This window comes from Amyelois transitella, chromosome 7, assembly GCF_032362555.1.
Source record: "Amyelois transitella isolate CPQ chromosome 7, ilAmyTran1.1, whole genome shotgun sequence".
NCBI classification, from domain to species: domain Eukaryota; kingdom Metazoa; phylum Arthropoda; class Insecta; order Lepidoptera; family Pyralidae; genus Amyelois; species Amyelois transitella.
This window is the reverse complement of record NC_083510.1, coordinates 1,749,358-1,765,350: the sequence shown is the minus strand read 5'-3', so window position 1 is coordinate 1,765,350 and position 15,993 is coordinate 1,749,358. Positions and strand designations below refer to the sequence as shown.

General features: G+C 34.6%; 1 protein-coding gene across 3 annotated transcripts in view; it reads left to right on the top strand.

Moving 5' to 3' along the window:
• The window catches only part of LOC106143566 (uncharacterized), a 99,818-nt gene that overhangs the window by 56,330 nt on the left and 27,495 nt on the right, over nt 1-15,993 (top strand). For all 3 annotated transcript variants that reach the window (XM_060945177.1, XM_060945175.1, XM_060945176.1), the window contains exons 2-3: nt 4,323-4,553; nt 5,851-5,987. In XM_060945177.1, the coding sequence (XP_060801160.1) occupies nt 4,484-4,553; nt 5,851-5,987 (207 nt within the window). In that variant the 5' untranslated portion in view covers nt 4,323-4,483. The remainder of the gene's footprint in view (nt 1-4,322; nt 4,554-5,850; nt 5,988-15,993) is intronic.

Below are 15,993 nucleotides of genomic sequence, written 5' to 3'. Positions count from 1 at the left end.
ACCACATTGTGTAGTATGCGCTTGATCCTGTGGTTTACTCTTCGTATTAAGTTACTAGTTTTGTACAATCGCAAACGCAACGTTCTGTTTATTAAATATTACCATTTTTTGACGCGGTTGAAAGCGATTTTTACCTTATTTTCCCCGTAAAGTAAAGTAAGTGAAAATATGAATTGGCGAACCCTATTTATATTCATCTATGTAATAATCTAAAGGAAAAAATGTTTTTCGAATTTGACTAAATTTACTTTTCTAAACTGAAACAGAATGCTAACAGCTTTAAGTTCACTTTATTTGGCTCAATTATTTTAAATATTATTATTTATTCTAGCTACTTGTTCACAAAACTGTACCTTGAAAACAACAACGAAACATAAACCAAGAGAAAAGTTGTAAACTTTTGTTGTGTTAAGGGTGGTCTCATCTATTTTAGACGTTCACGTGGGATCTCTGATGGGCTGTGGTCAGCAGTTAGCGATCATTAACTCTCCTGTAACGCAATCTAACCAGAGTGAGAATATGTTTGTATTGTACTTAAGTAAGATGAGGCGAAAGAAGTATACAGCGATTGTGGCAAGTGAAATAATGTAGTATCTGCTTACCACTCCGGTTGTCATAATTATATATGTACCTGTATGTACACGTAAATATTATGATAACGTACGAACGCGATATACGTTATATGTATTAAAATCTTTTTGGCTCTTCACGGAAGGTTACAGGTAAAAAAGCAATAAATGTTAATATACTCACCGTCCTTTTATTGCCAAGAATTTAATTATAATAGGGAACAAATCACAACTGATTGCTGTCCCGCTATTTACGACTATCGTCAATAATACGAATTTTAGAAAACACTCCTCCAAGCGTCTATAAAGTGAAATTGTAAATGTAATGGTCTCTATGATTTATACGGCGGTTCCACGATAAAATAGCCCCATATATATCGCGCCTGATCTCGCTTGAGCTGACTGCACACTTGCCATGGCAGAAACTGGCGACACGACACGACGCGACACGATGCGACCTCCGGACTGGAATGTAATCTATATCCTTACCTATCTTCACTAAATCTGAAAAAAAAAATTGTTCGTATCAAAAACCTAATAGGTGAACAATTTTTTATGAAATTTACTAGGGCAATAGACTAAACCTTCAGGGATTGTGAGTTATAAAAAACTAATATACAGCAGAATTTAAACTAGACACATATACCACATTCATTTCACCGCTCGATCACCCCTCTATTTTGTTTATTATCTCCGATTGTCTCTTTATAAATTTTTTTCTATTAGGTTCTTTTATTGTAATTCCTAAGTAAGTAAGAGCGTTGCACAGAACATTAGTCTGTGGCAAGCAAATCTTCTTAGTGTTAAAGTTCAATGGCTACGCTATTAATATGTTACTGATCCTAGTCATTAATATATCTTAAGGGTTAGCCGATTATACCGTACGCAAGAAAGGCTTTACTTGAAGAAAGTGAAAAATTGATGACTGCGTTGAATTTTTCCTGATATAAAAATAATGTGCCGTGTGGTTCCCGGCACTATTACAAAAAAGAATAGGACCACTCCATCTCTTTCCCATGGATGTCGTAAAAAGCGACTAAGGGATATGCTTATAAACTTAGGATTCCTCTTTTAGGCGATGGGCTAGCAACCTGTCACTATTTGAATCTCGGTTCTATCATTAAGCCAAATAGCTGAACGTGGCCATTCAGTCTTTTCAAGACTGTTGGCTCTGTCTACCCCGCAAGGGATATAGACGTGATCATATGTATGTATGTATGTATGTATAAAAATAATTATACTTAACTAAATTTTTATCGCTGTTATTAACCCAAGGACATAACATTTAATTATATATGAGGTACTTCTTAAATTTGATACATTATAAAACTCTCATGTTACCGAGTGACCGACAAACAACGTACAGTCAAAACTACTATGCATAGGAAGATAAAAATTTATTATAAATATTCCTTGAGAAGTGAAGGGTAGCACTCAGGGAATTATCTAGATTCCTCTGAGTGCTACCTTTTAAATCTCCTTCTTCCCATTGGATCGGAAAAACTACGAGATTCGATGGAAATTAAATGTTAATGGAAGTTTAAAATTATAACGCAAATTATCGCGCTGCACGTACTAAAGCACTTTACGAGTGTGAACGCACCATTATGATGTTTCCTGGGACTAGTACTAAATTAGAGTGCCAGTTTCCGCAAATAAAAATGTCGTACTAAAACCTTGAGGAAACTAAAAAGTTTCCAGAGATTCTTGGTTAAGACGCTATAATTTTAACTTAGTTAAAATAATACCTACCTACATATGTACATAAAATCACGCCTTTTTCCCGGAGGGGTAGGCAGAGACTACATCTTTCCACTTACCACGATCTCTGCATACTTCCTTCGCTTCATACACATTCATAACTCTCTTCATGCAAGCTCGGCAGTTTCGGGTACTTTAAAATAATAACGACACTTTTTGTATTTTAACATACTTTTCCCCTATTTTTTATTATTGTATATACCTACGTGCATAATTTTCACGAAAAAATATTTTTCTTAAATGCTAGGCTATCACTAAAAAAATTCTTCAAGTCTACTTTTCTAAGCAAATGTACGTAGTTAAATGAATAGTGTACACAAAACAACATGTTTTTACTACAACAACTATTGTGAGCCATTGTGAACAAGAACAAAACTAAAACGAAAATCTGATAACATTACTTCCGTTTCTCAAACTAAGTAAAGTCCAACACAGCACATCACATCTAGCAGATCAAAACGAGATGCATACAAATGGCCGTACAAACAAATGCATTAGATAGGTACCTACCTATTTTGTATGCGCTTGCGCGGCGCCATCAAAGAGATCTGTAATTGCAATTTCAAGCATGGTGCATACAAACTGTTGGGGCTCTTGTAACTAATATTATTGTCCCAAATTGCGGGATTGGTAAGTAAAGATTGTTATTATCGTTCCGTGAATAGTTTATATTCAAGTCTTAACCCCGTAGGGTCAGGGACGAGGCAAAAGCTTGTATGTACAGTCAACGGCAAACAATATACGGCCACCTTATTCACAAATGTTAACAAGGTATGTAATATCTACCACAGAGCAAGGTATAGAGGGAAGTTAGAAAGTTTATGTCTTTTTAATGATAGAGAAAGATACCCTATGTCCGAACTCTTAATTATGTACACATAAAATTTCAGGAAGATGGATTCAGAAGCGTGTAGAGGTCTAACTCTAAACTCACTTTGGCATTAATTCCTATTAACTATTAAAACCCTTAAAAAATCCAAAGCTCTATTGTATCGCTACTGAACGTTCATAGTCCCAGATATTTGAAAGTTAGAAAGGAGAAATCTAGAATCTAAGCAGTAAAAGTGTTAACCAGACCGGACCCGTAGTCAGGCCATTGTTTTCATTAAATTTATGGCTGGGCCATAATAAATGGGATTAAATTGCCTTAGAAACATGAATTGAGATATGTCGCTTGTTATTGAACAACACCAATTCGGTACTTAACTAAATATGGGCAATGAAAAATTCAGTGTATTTTAGGGTTTCCTTTATCAAAAGAAAAATAGATGGTGATGTAACGAGGAATCGATATATTCCAAATACAAACCCCCTCCCTCGTTACAATATGCTTCCAGAGACTACATCTGTCCACTTGCCATGATCCTTACATACTCGTATACAAGCTCATCGTTTTAGGGGACTTATGACCTGGTCTTTCACCCTGTCCTAACAAAATTTTATTACATATTGGTTCTGTATCTAACCATAATTGCCCTTTTCATATGATTTAAACATAACATTACATTGACCAAGTAAGTGTTGCAAGATAATGTCAGTCTTAAATAAATTATATTCTATTGTCCTCATTTTGAAATAGTGTCAATTCTATGAGCCTATTACCATTATTTAAGCTTCATATGCTGTCAGCGTACATTTTCACAATGTTCGAAATAAATTGTGACATGAACTAAGTTTACAATGGTCATGTCAAAACAGTAGATTTTTGTCCAGAAGCTCAGCGTATGTAGACAGCAGCAGCTTCTAACAAATCACTTTTCTTGATTCTTTATCGTATTGTGTGTATCGTGGTTGTGATGTTTCGAGCTCGAACGCCACAAAGGAAAGATCTTCAGCCAATTAAGTTTTACCTGGGTAAAAAAGGAAGAGATAAAAATTCTTTAAAATTTAATAAAACCACAAGTTTCGGCGCATCTTTAATTTTTCAATATTATCTCTTTTAGCTTAAATTAATAAATGTATAATATTTAATAGTATTTTTCTTTGTTACAGGTGATCAAGTGGCCAAAATTACTCATGTTCCTAACTAATTCTTTCGACATAGTGCAATCCCGAAACATGACATAATTAGTGAAATTCAGTGTTAGTGCTACTTTGGTGCATTCCGTATTTACCTAGAGTATTAAGTGTATAGAACATACATATCAAACAAAATGGAAGCTCTAGAAAGGCGGGGTGTGATAAAGGCGATCTTCGCGTTGTTCTTCATATTTTGGCCACAATGTAAGTATGAATTGAAAACCATTAATATTGAGTAATTTTTAAATTTACATTTGATTGAAAACTGGAATTCGAAACTCAATGTTTAAGGCTCTGTCCAGGTCTAAAATAGTCCCGTAGTCCGAAAAATACCCTTTAGGAACATCAACTATTTTTATTTCATGAATTTTTATTCATAGCGATTATCCATGAATAGTTTTGAGCTCGCATAACTAGAGTATGCCCATTATATTCCAGGGAAATAGAATCCCTATATCAGTATGATAAACCTTTAGGCATTTCCCCTTTTTTTCACGGAGAGATTCAGTGAAGTCGTCAGAATTTTAGATGCGGAGATCACAGTGAAATATAAAGTGCCTCTTTACAGAATCTCCGATATTTTTTATGAATGTCGCTGTTTTTTATTGCCGACTTCCCCATTGAAGACTTTCCCTTGCGGTAAACATAAAGTTTTATTTGCATAAAGGTGACACGCGTGCAAAGGTATCTCGTAAAATATTCGAAGAACAAGTCGAAATTTCACGCAAATGATTTCACTCTTTTAATTATTTGATGTAACTCCTAGTATGTTCATAAGTATTTATCATAAAATATAGTATTGTTAAGTTTGTATCCTATTACACAAGTCTCGAACTTACTTTGGGGCAAACTCAATCTGTGTGATTTGTCCCGTATTTATTTATTGAATATTTGGGGGATTTCCAGCAGTGGAATTCAAAAGGCTGATAATTAATCATTTCTTGATCGTCCTCATTTTCAGGGTTCCAATAAAAAAACATTAAATTGTGAAAAAACAAATTAACATGTTTGCGCTTTGTCCGTATTTTTGTCTGTCAGCAGTTCAGCTCAGCTTTGTAATTTGATTTTTAAAATGCCTACTAACTGTCTTTTTACATAAAAGGTTAATGTTTTGTTTCCTCCGGTACATATACAATACAATACAATTAATTTATAGGTATATCAAAGCCAGACAATACTTAGACGAAAATGCAGTCATATTAATCACTCGCCAAAATAATTTCGGCGACTGCAAAGGACACAGCCTTGAGACGACCGGTTTCCATATATCCGAAGATCACTCCTACTGACCGACCACCTTGTTTAGGAAGCTCTGGGGCCTAAGTAAACGAACGTCGCATTCTATTTTGTTCGGCATATAAGTTTTAAGATGATAAGTTACCACTATCTGAATCTCAATTCTATCATTTTGTGTATAAGATTATCAGATCATTATCATCTAGTGAAAATGATATATTCTCCTGCATTAAATTAAATCATGACTTAATACAATTATGTCCAGGTCCTGCAGCGGATGCCTACCGAAACGCCACAAAGATGTCGTACGTGTGTCCGCCACACTTCGTCCGCCTCGGACACAGCTGCTACTACTTCAGCGACGCGCCGGCCAACTGGCAGGAGGCGCTCTTCGCGTGTAAGGTCAGTAACAAAGATGTCGTACGTGTGTCCGCCACACTTCGTCCGCCTCGGACACAGCTGCTACTACTTCAGCGACGCGCCGGCCAACTGGCAGGAAGCGCTCTTCGCGTGTAAGATCAGTAACAAAGATGTAGTACGTGTGAGTCCGCTAAATTTAGATAAAGGTAGAATAAATAAAGGTAGGAAGGTAGAAAGAAAGAAAGAGGATTCCTTGACATGTGAAGTCAAATCTAACAATGGAAAACCTTTGTCAAGAATCAAATATAAACGCTGTATTTGGTAACTGTCAAAATTTGATAGAATAAGATTTTTTTCGTTGTTCGATGCTCTGAATTCTAAATCTAAAATAAGTTTTAAGTAAATTCAAATAATTAATATATAATATAGATTTTTCTTTTATTATATATGAATCTCAATTCTAACATTGAGCCAAACAGCTGAACGTAGCCTTTCAGTCTCTCAAGACTATTGGCTCTGTCTACCCCGCAAGTGATAAAGACGTGATTACATGTATGTATGCATAAAAAAATGAAAGATGATTTAAGGTTTCGGATATCTTTTACTTCATATTGAACAAATACTCACCACCTCACAAAGGGCACTTTTATATTAAAAACTAAATTAAATAACTTTTAGTATTGCAATATGCGGTTAAATGACCCCAAAAACGTTTTCTAAAAAGTCTTTCAATTTAGAGAACTGCACACAGGAGAGTAGTTACGGACTTTTGCACTTCCAGCTTTTAAAAGCTTCCGGAGGCGAAAAACTTATTTATTACTGCACTAACTTGCCTTGCTCTTATACATTTGGACTGTTAAATAGAAGGTGGAAAATGGTCTTTATAAAACTTTATTTTAGAATAGAATAGAATATATTTATTTTCAAAATTGGATACAAGGTATCACTTATTGGCGTCACATCACTTAAATCTAATTATAAATACTACCATTTTGGCATTTCGATTATCAATATCGAGAAAATATACGCACAATTGTTGTATAGGAATCTCCTTTAGATATTTATTTAAATGTAAGGTCTCTTCCCGGCTTTACCCTTTGAGTACAGAACCCTGAAAACTGACTTTAGATCGTTTCAAATTATACAATGACTCAACCATAAAATAATTGAGTTTTACTGAATAGTCTCAATAGTCTTTCTAAAGTCTTCACGCTTCAATTTTCAATGGAATTACGAAATCATTACCGAAGCAGTCACAATAAAAAGTGACTTCACACATGTAATGGCGTCCAATGTCATCGTCTAAGTGATTACAAGCGAGTACCTAATTGCACAAGATCAACTAATATATTAATTCAGTTGACCACCTGTCAACAACTTGATTCGAATTTATTGTCACAATTTATAGTCAGCCGTAAAACTAAGTGGAGTGTCCTTCATTGCGATGCGAGTGTTGTCGCCAAGCACTTAAGAAAAAATTGGGATTTTTATGCACCGGACTTTCATTATTTCATTTAATCAATTTGTGCTTTACTAAAAAAAATTACTGAAAAGTAAAGATTTTTTTTTAATTTTGGAAATATATGTAAAATGTTTTTCACTTAAAATGATAAAGCATATCCCGATGAGCAGGTGACAACGCATTTGGACATGCAATGTTTTTTAGAATCCGGACTCAATACAGCTGAAAATGCATTTGGAAAACATACTTGATGATGAGATAATGTTATTAAAGTACCTCCGAAAATATTCATACGAAGAGCTGAATCTACAAAACATATGTTTTATTTTTCTCATTTTACCTGCAGCATAGTAAAATTAAACTCGTTTATTCAGTTTTTAAATTGAACGCTTCGCTTCAAGTGTGGACACACTATAACTGACGAATATAGCATCTTGAAGATCTGAACGATCTGACATGAAGCACATACAAATGCGCTTGTATGCAATTCATTCTTGTGCCTCTTGTCATCGCTTCTGGGAATCTTGATTTTGGAGTAGGATTCTATTCTATATTACTAATACTTAACTCAACGTCTGGGACTAGGAACACGCATGGATATGCGAAAAATATTCTTATTAAGAAAATATTAAATTAGTGTTTAAAATATTATAAAATCTTTTAAGGCCAAATTTCTCTTAAATTTCTCTTTAAGGTACCGTGTGGTTCCCGGCACCAATACAAAAAAGAATAGGACCACTCCATCTCTTTCCCATGGATGTCGTAAAAGGCGACTAAGGGATAGGCTTACAAACTTGGGATTCTTTTTTAGGCGATGGGCTAGCAACCTGTCACTATTTGAATCTCAATTCTATCACTAATCCAAATAGCTGAACGTGGCCATTCAGTCCTTTCAAACTGTTGGCTCTGTCTACCCCGCAAGGGATATAGACGTAAACATATGTATGTATGTATGCTATAGTTAAGTGTAGCATTAAGTATTAAATGTTAATTTAAGATATACTTTAAAAACCGAATATTAACATAATTTGTCCTTATTCTCAGACTTATATGTAGCCTTAATCTTGGTCCAATAATTTCAATAGTAAACCCAAATAAAACACCAACGCTACATGTCTATTAGACAAAACACATTTACGAACTATAATTTATGAATCAATAAAATAAACATCTGACTATATTATTGATACCCGTAGAGATGCCATATAGACCAGACAAAGCTTGTAAATTGTGAAATATTTCTTTATCATGAAAGCTTATTTCACGGTTCCGAACTTAGGTAGTTGGTCCCCAAATTAAGAGACTTGAAATGACACTAGGAACTTTTGGGGACAAAAATTTGTTAGGGATTTATCAAGGGAATACGTCAGAAGTAGAGGACATCTTTTTTTGTTTTTGTTAAAACCTAGTAACTTATTAGTAAATATTTGGCACAGAGATAGACAAAGCCTTTAGGAGTAACAAAGAGATGGAGAGATGGAGTGGTCCTATTTTTTTTTTGTAATGGTGCCTGGAACCACACTCCATCTCTTTCCCACGGATGCCGTAAAAGGCGACTAAGGGATAGGCTTATAAACTTGGGATTCCTCTTTTAGGCGATGGGCTAGCAACCTGTCATTATTTGAATCTCAATTCTATCACTAAGCCAAACAGCTGAGCGTGGCCTATCAGTCTTTTCAAGACTGGTGGCTCTGTCTATCCCGCTAGGGATATAGACGTGATCATATGTATGTATGTATGTATGTAGTAACAAAGCCTACTTTTTTTATTCTCACTGTAGAGAAATCCCCGCGCAAAAAGGTAGTCTCAATATAAATAGTCACACCCTCTTGGTGGTCTATTTGTTCAAGCCTGTTTAGAGTTCACGGGCCGAAAACATCCATCGTGAATCTATCTTTAAATAACTGATTTACGGCCCACTTTGTTTGTGTAACCATTAGTCATAATAAAGATTTAACTGTCGAATTCTTTCAGCGGAGATATGATTATAATAGATCTAGGATCAGTCGCTGATTGGGTCACCATATGTCTCTCAATGCTGAAAGCCGACATTCGGACGTCTCTTGTTTTTTCTAAGTAATTGCGCTTTGAAATTGCGCTTTGCCGTTTGGTTCCCGGCAGTGCCGTGTGGTTCCCGGCACTCATACAAAAAGAATAGGACCACTCCATCTCTTTCCCATGGATGTCGTAAAAGGCGACTAAGGGATAGGCTTATAAACTTGGGATCCTTTTTTAGGCGATGGGCTAGCAACCTGTCACTATTTGAATCTCAATTCTATCATTAAGCCAAATAGCTGAACGTGGCCATTCAGTCTTTTCAAGACTGTTGGCTCTGTCTACCCCGCAAGGGATATAGACGTGACCATATGTATGTATGTATGTCAGTGCTAAAATTATGTTAATAATTTTTAAAGCATAATCATGGCATGGTAAAGTTAAAGTACTTATCTTCATAAATTTAAAAATTGTATAGTAATAGACTTATGAATTTAGATCCCTCCTATTATTAAGGAAGCCTTATATATATTATGTATGCATGATTAGTTATTCCTTTAAGCAGATATCAACTTACTTTTTTTTTGTTAAGAACAAATACTTAGATCACATCGGGTGCTGGGTATTGAACTGCATTGTTTTAGCTGACTGGTTCGTGGAAGCTTCAAATGAGCAATTTGCATCGCGTCGGTGGCAGAGCGACCAGACTATTTCTAGACGTTTTCTTATGCTAATTCCTGAACTGATTGTATGTTACGTGTGCTGTATGGCTGTTGTTGTTGAGCGATATGTACACCTTATTAGAAGTATATAATCCAGCTGAGACAATAAACGCTACTAAAACGCGTATTATGATAAAAAAACGATTTCATTTTACTATCAAAACAAACAAACATTATTACTATCTAAACTAATATTATAAAGCTGAAGAGTGTGTTTGTTTGTTTTAACGCGCTAATCTCAGGAACTACTCTCGAGTCGAATTTAATATATTTTTTGCGTTGAATAGACCATTTATCGAGCTAAGCTATAACATTACGCTGCAACTATAAGGAGCAAAGAAATAATGGAACATGGAAAAAAACGGGGAAAATTATTCACCCTTGAGGGCTTCAATGATGCCCAAAATAACTATTCCACGCGGACGAAGTCGCGGGCACAGCTAGAAATATATATAAGATAGTACTTTAATGTGATAAAGTCTTTGTGTTAAATAAGCCTTAAATCATGAGTTCGGGTCGGTTCTGGTCAAAGGATTAGGAATGATTTCATTACTCTCTGTATTTTAACAACCTAAGTAAACTGCCGTAGCTATACCTCTTAATTGGATTAGAAAGTAGCGATTTAGGCCAGGTTAAATGCAGACAGACCTAAATGTACCTAATTAACCCGCGTCGCAAACGTGTGATCTGGTTAGCCCGCCCCAGAAGGAAGAACCGTAAACTTTTATCACCCCAGACTGTGTCAGACTTATAACTCTAATTATTCGACAGGTATATGTGCTATTAGGTTTAGATACTCTATTACGGTTTTTATCATTTGCAATTTTAAAGATACATGAGAAATTAAATTGTATTTATTTTAAGTATGCAGATGCAGTTTAGATATAGCGGAAGATCAATGTAGAAAGAAATGTATTGACTGTGTAAATTACAGCATGAAATGAAAGACAGCAAGTGCAAGAAAGTTCATTCATATTTTTTAATGAAGACAATGTGCATTCGTCCATGATTTAGATTTAAGAGATCTATGTTTGTAAATTAACGTCCGATGACAATGCTACAGTGTAGTTTGTTCCGCCACTTCTTCTACACATGCGCTATGGAAGCGTTAGTAGTTATAATTAGATTTAAGTGAAAATCCAATTTTGAAAATAAATCTATTCTATTCTAAAAAAAACCTTTTTAACACCGGTGTGCACCCTATTTTGAATTTAAAAAATTATTATTCGTTTAATAGTATAAAAAAAATAGGTAAAAAAACTTTTTAAGTTAAACGGTTTTATGTTAAACATACATTGCAATGTTTTAATATAAATGTACTAAAAACCAAAAAATAATAAAATAGATACAGTCGTGGGAATTATAAACATATGCATAGACTAGACTAAAATAAAACCGTGGGGCTCGTCAATTGTCTACAATCGTTGATTAAAATGTTTGTTTTGTAATGTTACACTATAATTAGGCAGTTGTTCAACCGACAACGATGGACGTGTGATAAGTAGGGCTAGAATGTGGAAACAAGTTAGCAAGCTCGATTAAGCGAGTTTTAGTTTTAGGGTTTCATAATGTTGAGCGAGTAGTACTTTTATCATAAGTTTTGTCGATTAAAGACAAACTACGAGCAGTGAAACGATTCCTCGCTAGCCAGCAAAATAGTAAGTAATTTGCGCACCGTCTGCGGGCCAACTGCCTAACGACGAATTAAACGATTCTTCTATCGCACATTAAGTCTATAATTTGTAGACAATTGACGTGCCCCACGGTTTTATTTTAGTCTAGTCTATGCATATGTTTATAATTCCCACGACTGTATCTATTTTATTATTTTTTGGTTTTTAGTACATTTATATTAAAACATTGCAATGTATGTTTAACATAAAACCGTTTAAATTAAAAAAGTTTTTTTACCTATTTTTATTTTCTAGTTTTTAGTTTTTATTTCGCATTATGTTTAATTCATTTAGTGCTTCATTATTGCAAGGTTTCTTGCCCGTTAGTTTATTGCAGTCCAACTCCTCTATACGTAGTCCCTGCAAAGATCTTACTCTACTAAGAGCCACGTAGGCTTGACCTTCTTCAAACAGTTTCGCACCTAAGTATACGACTGCGTGATCCACAGTGCTGCTCTGCATTTTATGTATTGTAGAAGCCCATGATTTAGATTTTAATTTTGAATAGTAAATTGTATTCTACTTGTTGAGACCTTTCATTTGATACCCATGTTGATGGGATTGATAGAACCTAAGTTATCCGCCATTTTGTAGAGGCCGCCATCTTGGATTTCAATTTTTTATAGTATTATTGTATTCTGCTTGTTGAGCCCTTTCATTTGATACCCATATTGATGGGATTAATGAAACTTAAATTATCCGCCATTTTGTAACGGCGGCCATCTTGAATTTATAATGATAATGAATAAACATAATTATATTGTCACCAAAATCCAAAGTGTATACAAAATTTCAGATTAATCGGTTGACAGGAAGAGGGTGAAATTTGAATTACTAAATTTGACCCAAGAATAAATAAAACAAACGGGGTGAGCTAAATAAAACCGTTTAATAAGGACGTCCTGGTAAAGGGTCAGGCCAAAAGTACCCGAAACCGCCGAGCTTGCATGAAGAGAGTTATGAATGTGCGAAGCGAAGGAAGTATGCAGGGATCGTGGCAAGTGGAAAGAGGTAGACTCTGCCTACCCTTCCGGGAAAGATGCGTGAATTTAGGTAGGTATGTATGTAGTATAAAATAAAAAAAATGTAGTAAAGATCAAAATAAATAAATTCTACGATGAATCAAAGCAGTTGTAACGGACTATTTCTGTTGACACTGACATCATAGCTCAAGAAGGTTCCTAACGTAATAAAAAAATATTTGCTACGTATGACGCAAACCCGCCCTGTGTTGTGACATGTTTGTTATGACTCTTCAATGTTGATTTTTACAGGCGAAGATTAATTGTCAATACGCCTATTTATATTATCATTTTCGGTACTCTATACATGTATTAAAAATTGATAGATCCATTGGTTTAACTGTGAAGAAGTAACAAAACATACTTTAACATAATATCACATGAGCTTTAACGTAAACGTATGATAATCAGAGTAATAATATTCAGGATCCTACACCGTGACGTCACGCGGGCTATTTTCACGGGCATTGCTCACACGACCTTCTATATTCTATTACTCCCTACTGAAATGTGTATGACGACAGTGGTGTAAAAGAAGCAAGAGAAATATGGACGGAATCTATACGAGATGTCATCGAGTATGATTAAAATTATTCGTTCTAATTTTCTGCAATTTATTTTCGGAACAATGATCACGAAGTTATCAAAAAATAGCCTGCTGAATAGCTGACTTTTATAAGAGCCTTGACTTGCATACACCATCCATAATAAGTCGCAAATGGTGTGACATCTTCAATCGCAGTAATTTCATAACGACCCATCTTTCAAAAGCAAAAAAACTAAACAATCACATCATTAATCACGCTGGTATGTCGCTATAAATTCCCATTCACAATTCTCAATGATATAAACACAATTAAAACTGAATACATTTTTATCAGCATAATTGCTTAGCAATCCGTCACTTATGCAGCAGTAAATGTGTCACATTCTTGAATGTACCGATTGAGATCAATTCAGCGTTGACTGTTGACATCATCACGCCTTGATGCTTACACAACACCTATTAGTTCTTCAATTGCTTCAAGTTTGATGATATCATGTATTCGAGAAAAAAGTGCCCTTGATCAGGCAGGTGGACAAAGCAGGTGTATCAATTTAATGGCAGGAAAAAGGACGTCGAACCTTAATTTTTTTTGCTGATTGTATCTTGTACTTGATAGCGCATCAAACACATTTGGTGACGTGCATTTAACGTTTGAGGATCTCTACTATTTTAAAGGCTAACAATATTTTTTTTACTTTCACCACAAAACTAATGTTTACAGCTATCAGCAGCCGTTATTACTTCTTCTATTTCATAAGTTTGTGTATCTGATATGTTACACTAAATTATGAATACAGATAATCTTGTAAACATAACCACAACTTTCAAACTGTTTAACCATGGTATCGGTCCCTTTTCATTGGCAGTTACTACTTTGAGTAGAGACTGTGCATGGCCTTGTTACCTTGAAACCTGATAGTTATGCATTATTATGTAATTAAAAAGGTTAACGACCAGTCAATGAGGAACTCTCGTTTGAATAATCGCGTTTTTGTATACTGTACCTTGAAGACACTTTCTGTATTTGCATTTGAGGCATGGAGTGTAAATGAGTCGCTACAGATCTGCCCCGCATACTATAGCTCAAGCCGAATAGCAAATAAACCCAATTGTGGAAATCATCGGCTTACGTAATTTTCTCTCGGTTGCAATTGGTTCGCGCTGCATTATTCCGAGTGCGCTAATATTAGTCATGTAACAAGTGTGTCACTTGAATTTCATAATTGCCAAGGAGTTATTATTTCAGAAGTAGAAACAAAGTTGAGGAATTTAAAAAATATTTCAACATACTGTAACAAAAGAAGGGTTATTTTGTAGTTAATTATCACGCCTATAATTACTTTTAGGATTTAGCTTGACATGTTTTATATTATTTGTAATTAAGATAGCAATAAGTACTTAAATAAGTTTGGTATATATAAGTTTGGTATACCAAATATGCCTTTTTTAATTGAATCCACTTAACTTAAAAAAAATACTTGAAACTTAAAATAAGTCAAGCTTATTTATTTTTTCACAAAACCATAAATACAACACTACGACCCTCTGAGAAAGAAACGTAAATTTTATGTATGTAAGTATCACAATATTTTTGCACTCTAACTTTTTACCTTAGTTTTTGGCAATACTGAAGCTACAGCTACTATGGAGATGTCACCATACGTAAGGTCAGACGAAGTAGATAGATCATCCACTGCTTACACAGATGCGAGGGAACAAACACCGACCCACTTACGAATGCCATATGTCATACATACGAGCACAATAATGATCAACATATGAACATATATTTAACGTATTGACAGTGTATTCGAGAAAGGTCATACCTTGTTAATTGTTTCACTCAGTATGACATATATTTTGAAATATTTGTTGTTTCCGGCGGAGTAGATATATATTTATTATTAAAGGGATTGGCTTATAAACTTAGGATTCATCTTTAAGGCGATGGGCTAGCAACCTGTCACTATTTGAATCTCAATTCTACCCTTACGCTTAACAGCTGAACGTGGTATTTCAGTTCAAATTTATCAATTCAAATTCAAATTTTTTTTTCATTATTATAGGATACTTCATATCGCTTAATAATTGTCAAAACGTATGGTTTAACAACATTGGTTGACGTCAAATAAATTAGAAGAAGAAGCGGTAACAAACTGCACTGCAACATTTTCTTCGTCTGTTCAATGTTGTTGGCTCCGGTCTACCCCTTAAAGGAATATAGACGTGATAATATTTATGTATATAGATAAATATATATTTATTTATTGAAAATACACATTACTTGTCTAAATTAAATATTCACAGAATGTATGGAGTTATCAAACTATGTATACTCATCTTTTATTAATTTCAGTTTACGCTCCCCTGTTGAGTGTCCTCTAACTAGCTTAATATGGTTATTGACCGAAACTTCTTCTCATATTATAGCCCCATTATACCATTAAATTATCAAGGCGAAAAAAATACAAACATCGGACGATGATGCTCGTGATACGATATTGATTTATTACTTATGATCGCCATTTTTTCATAAACATAACATTATCATGTTTTTAAAGTTCTCGCTTGTAGTTTGTCAATTGTAGTAAAATTTTCATGAAACTGCTATGGAGTACCGATAATAA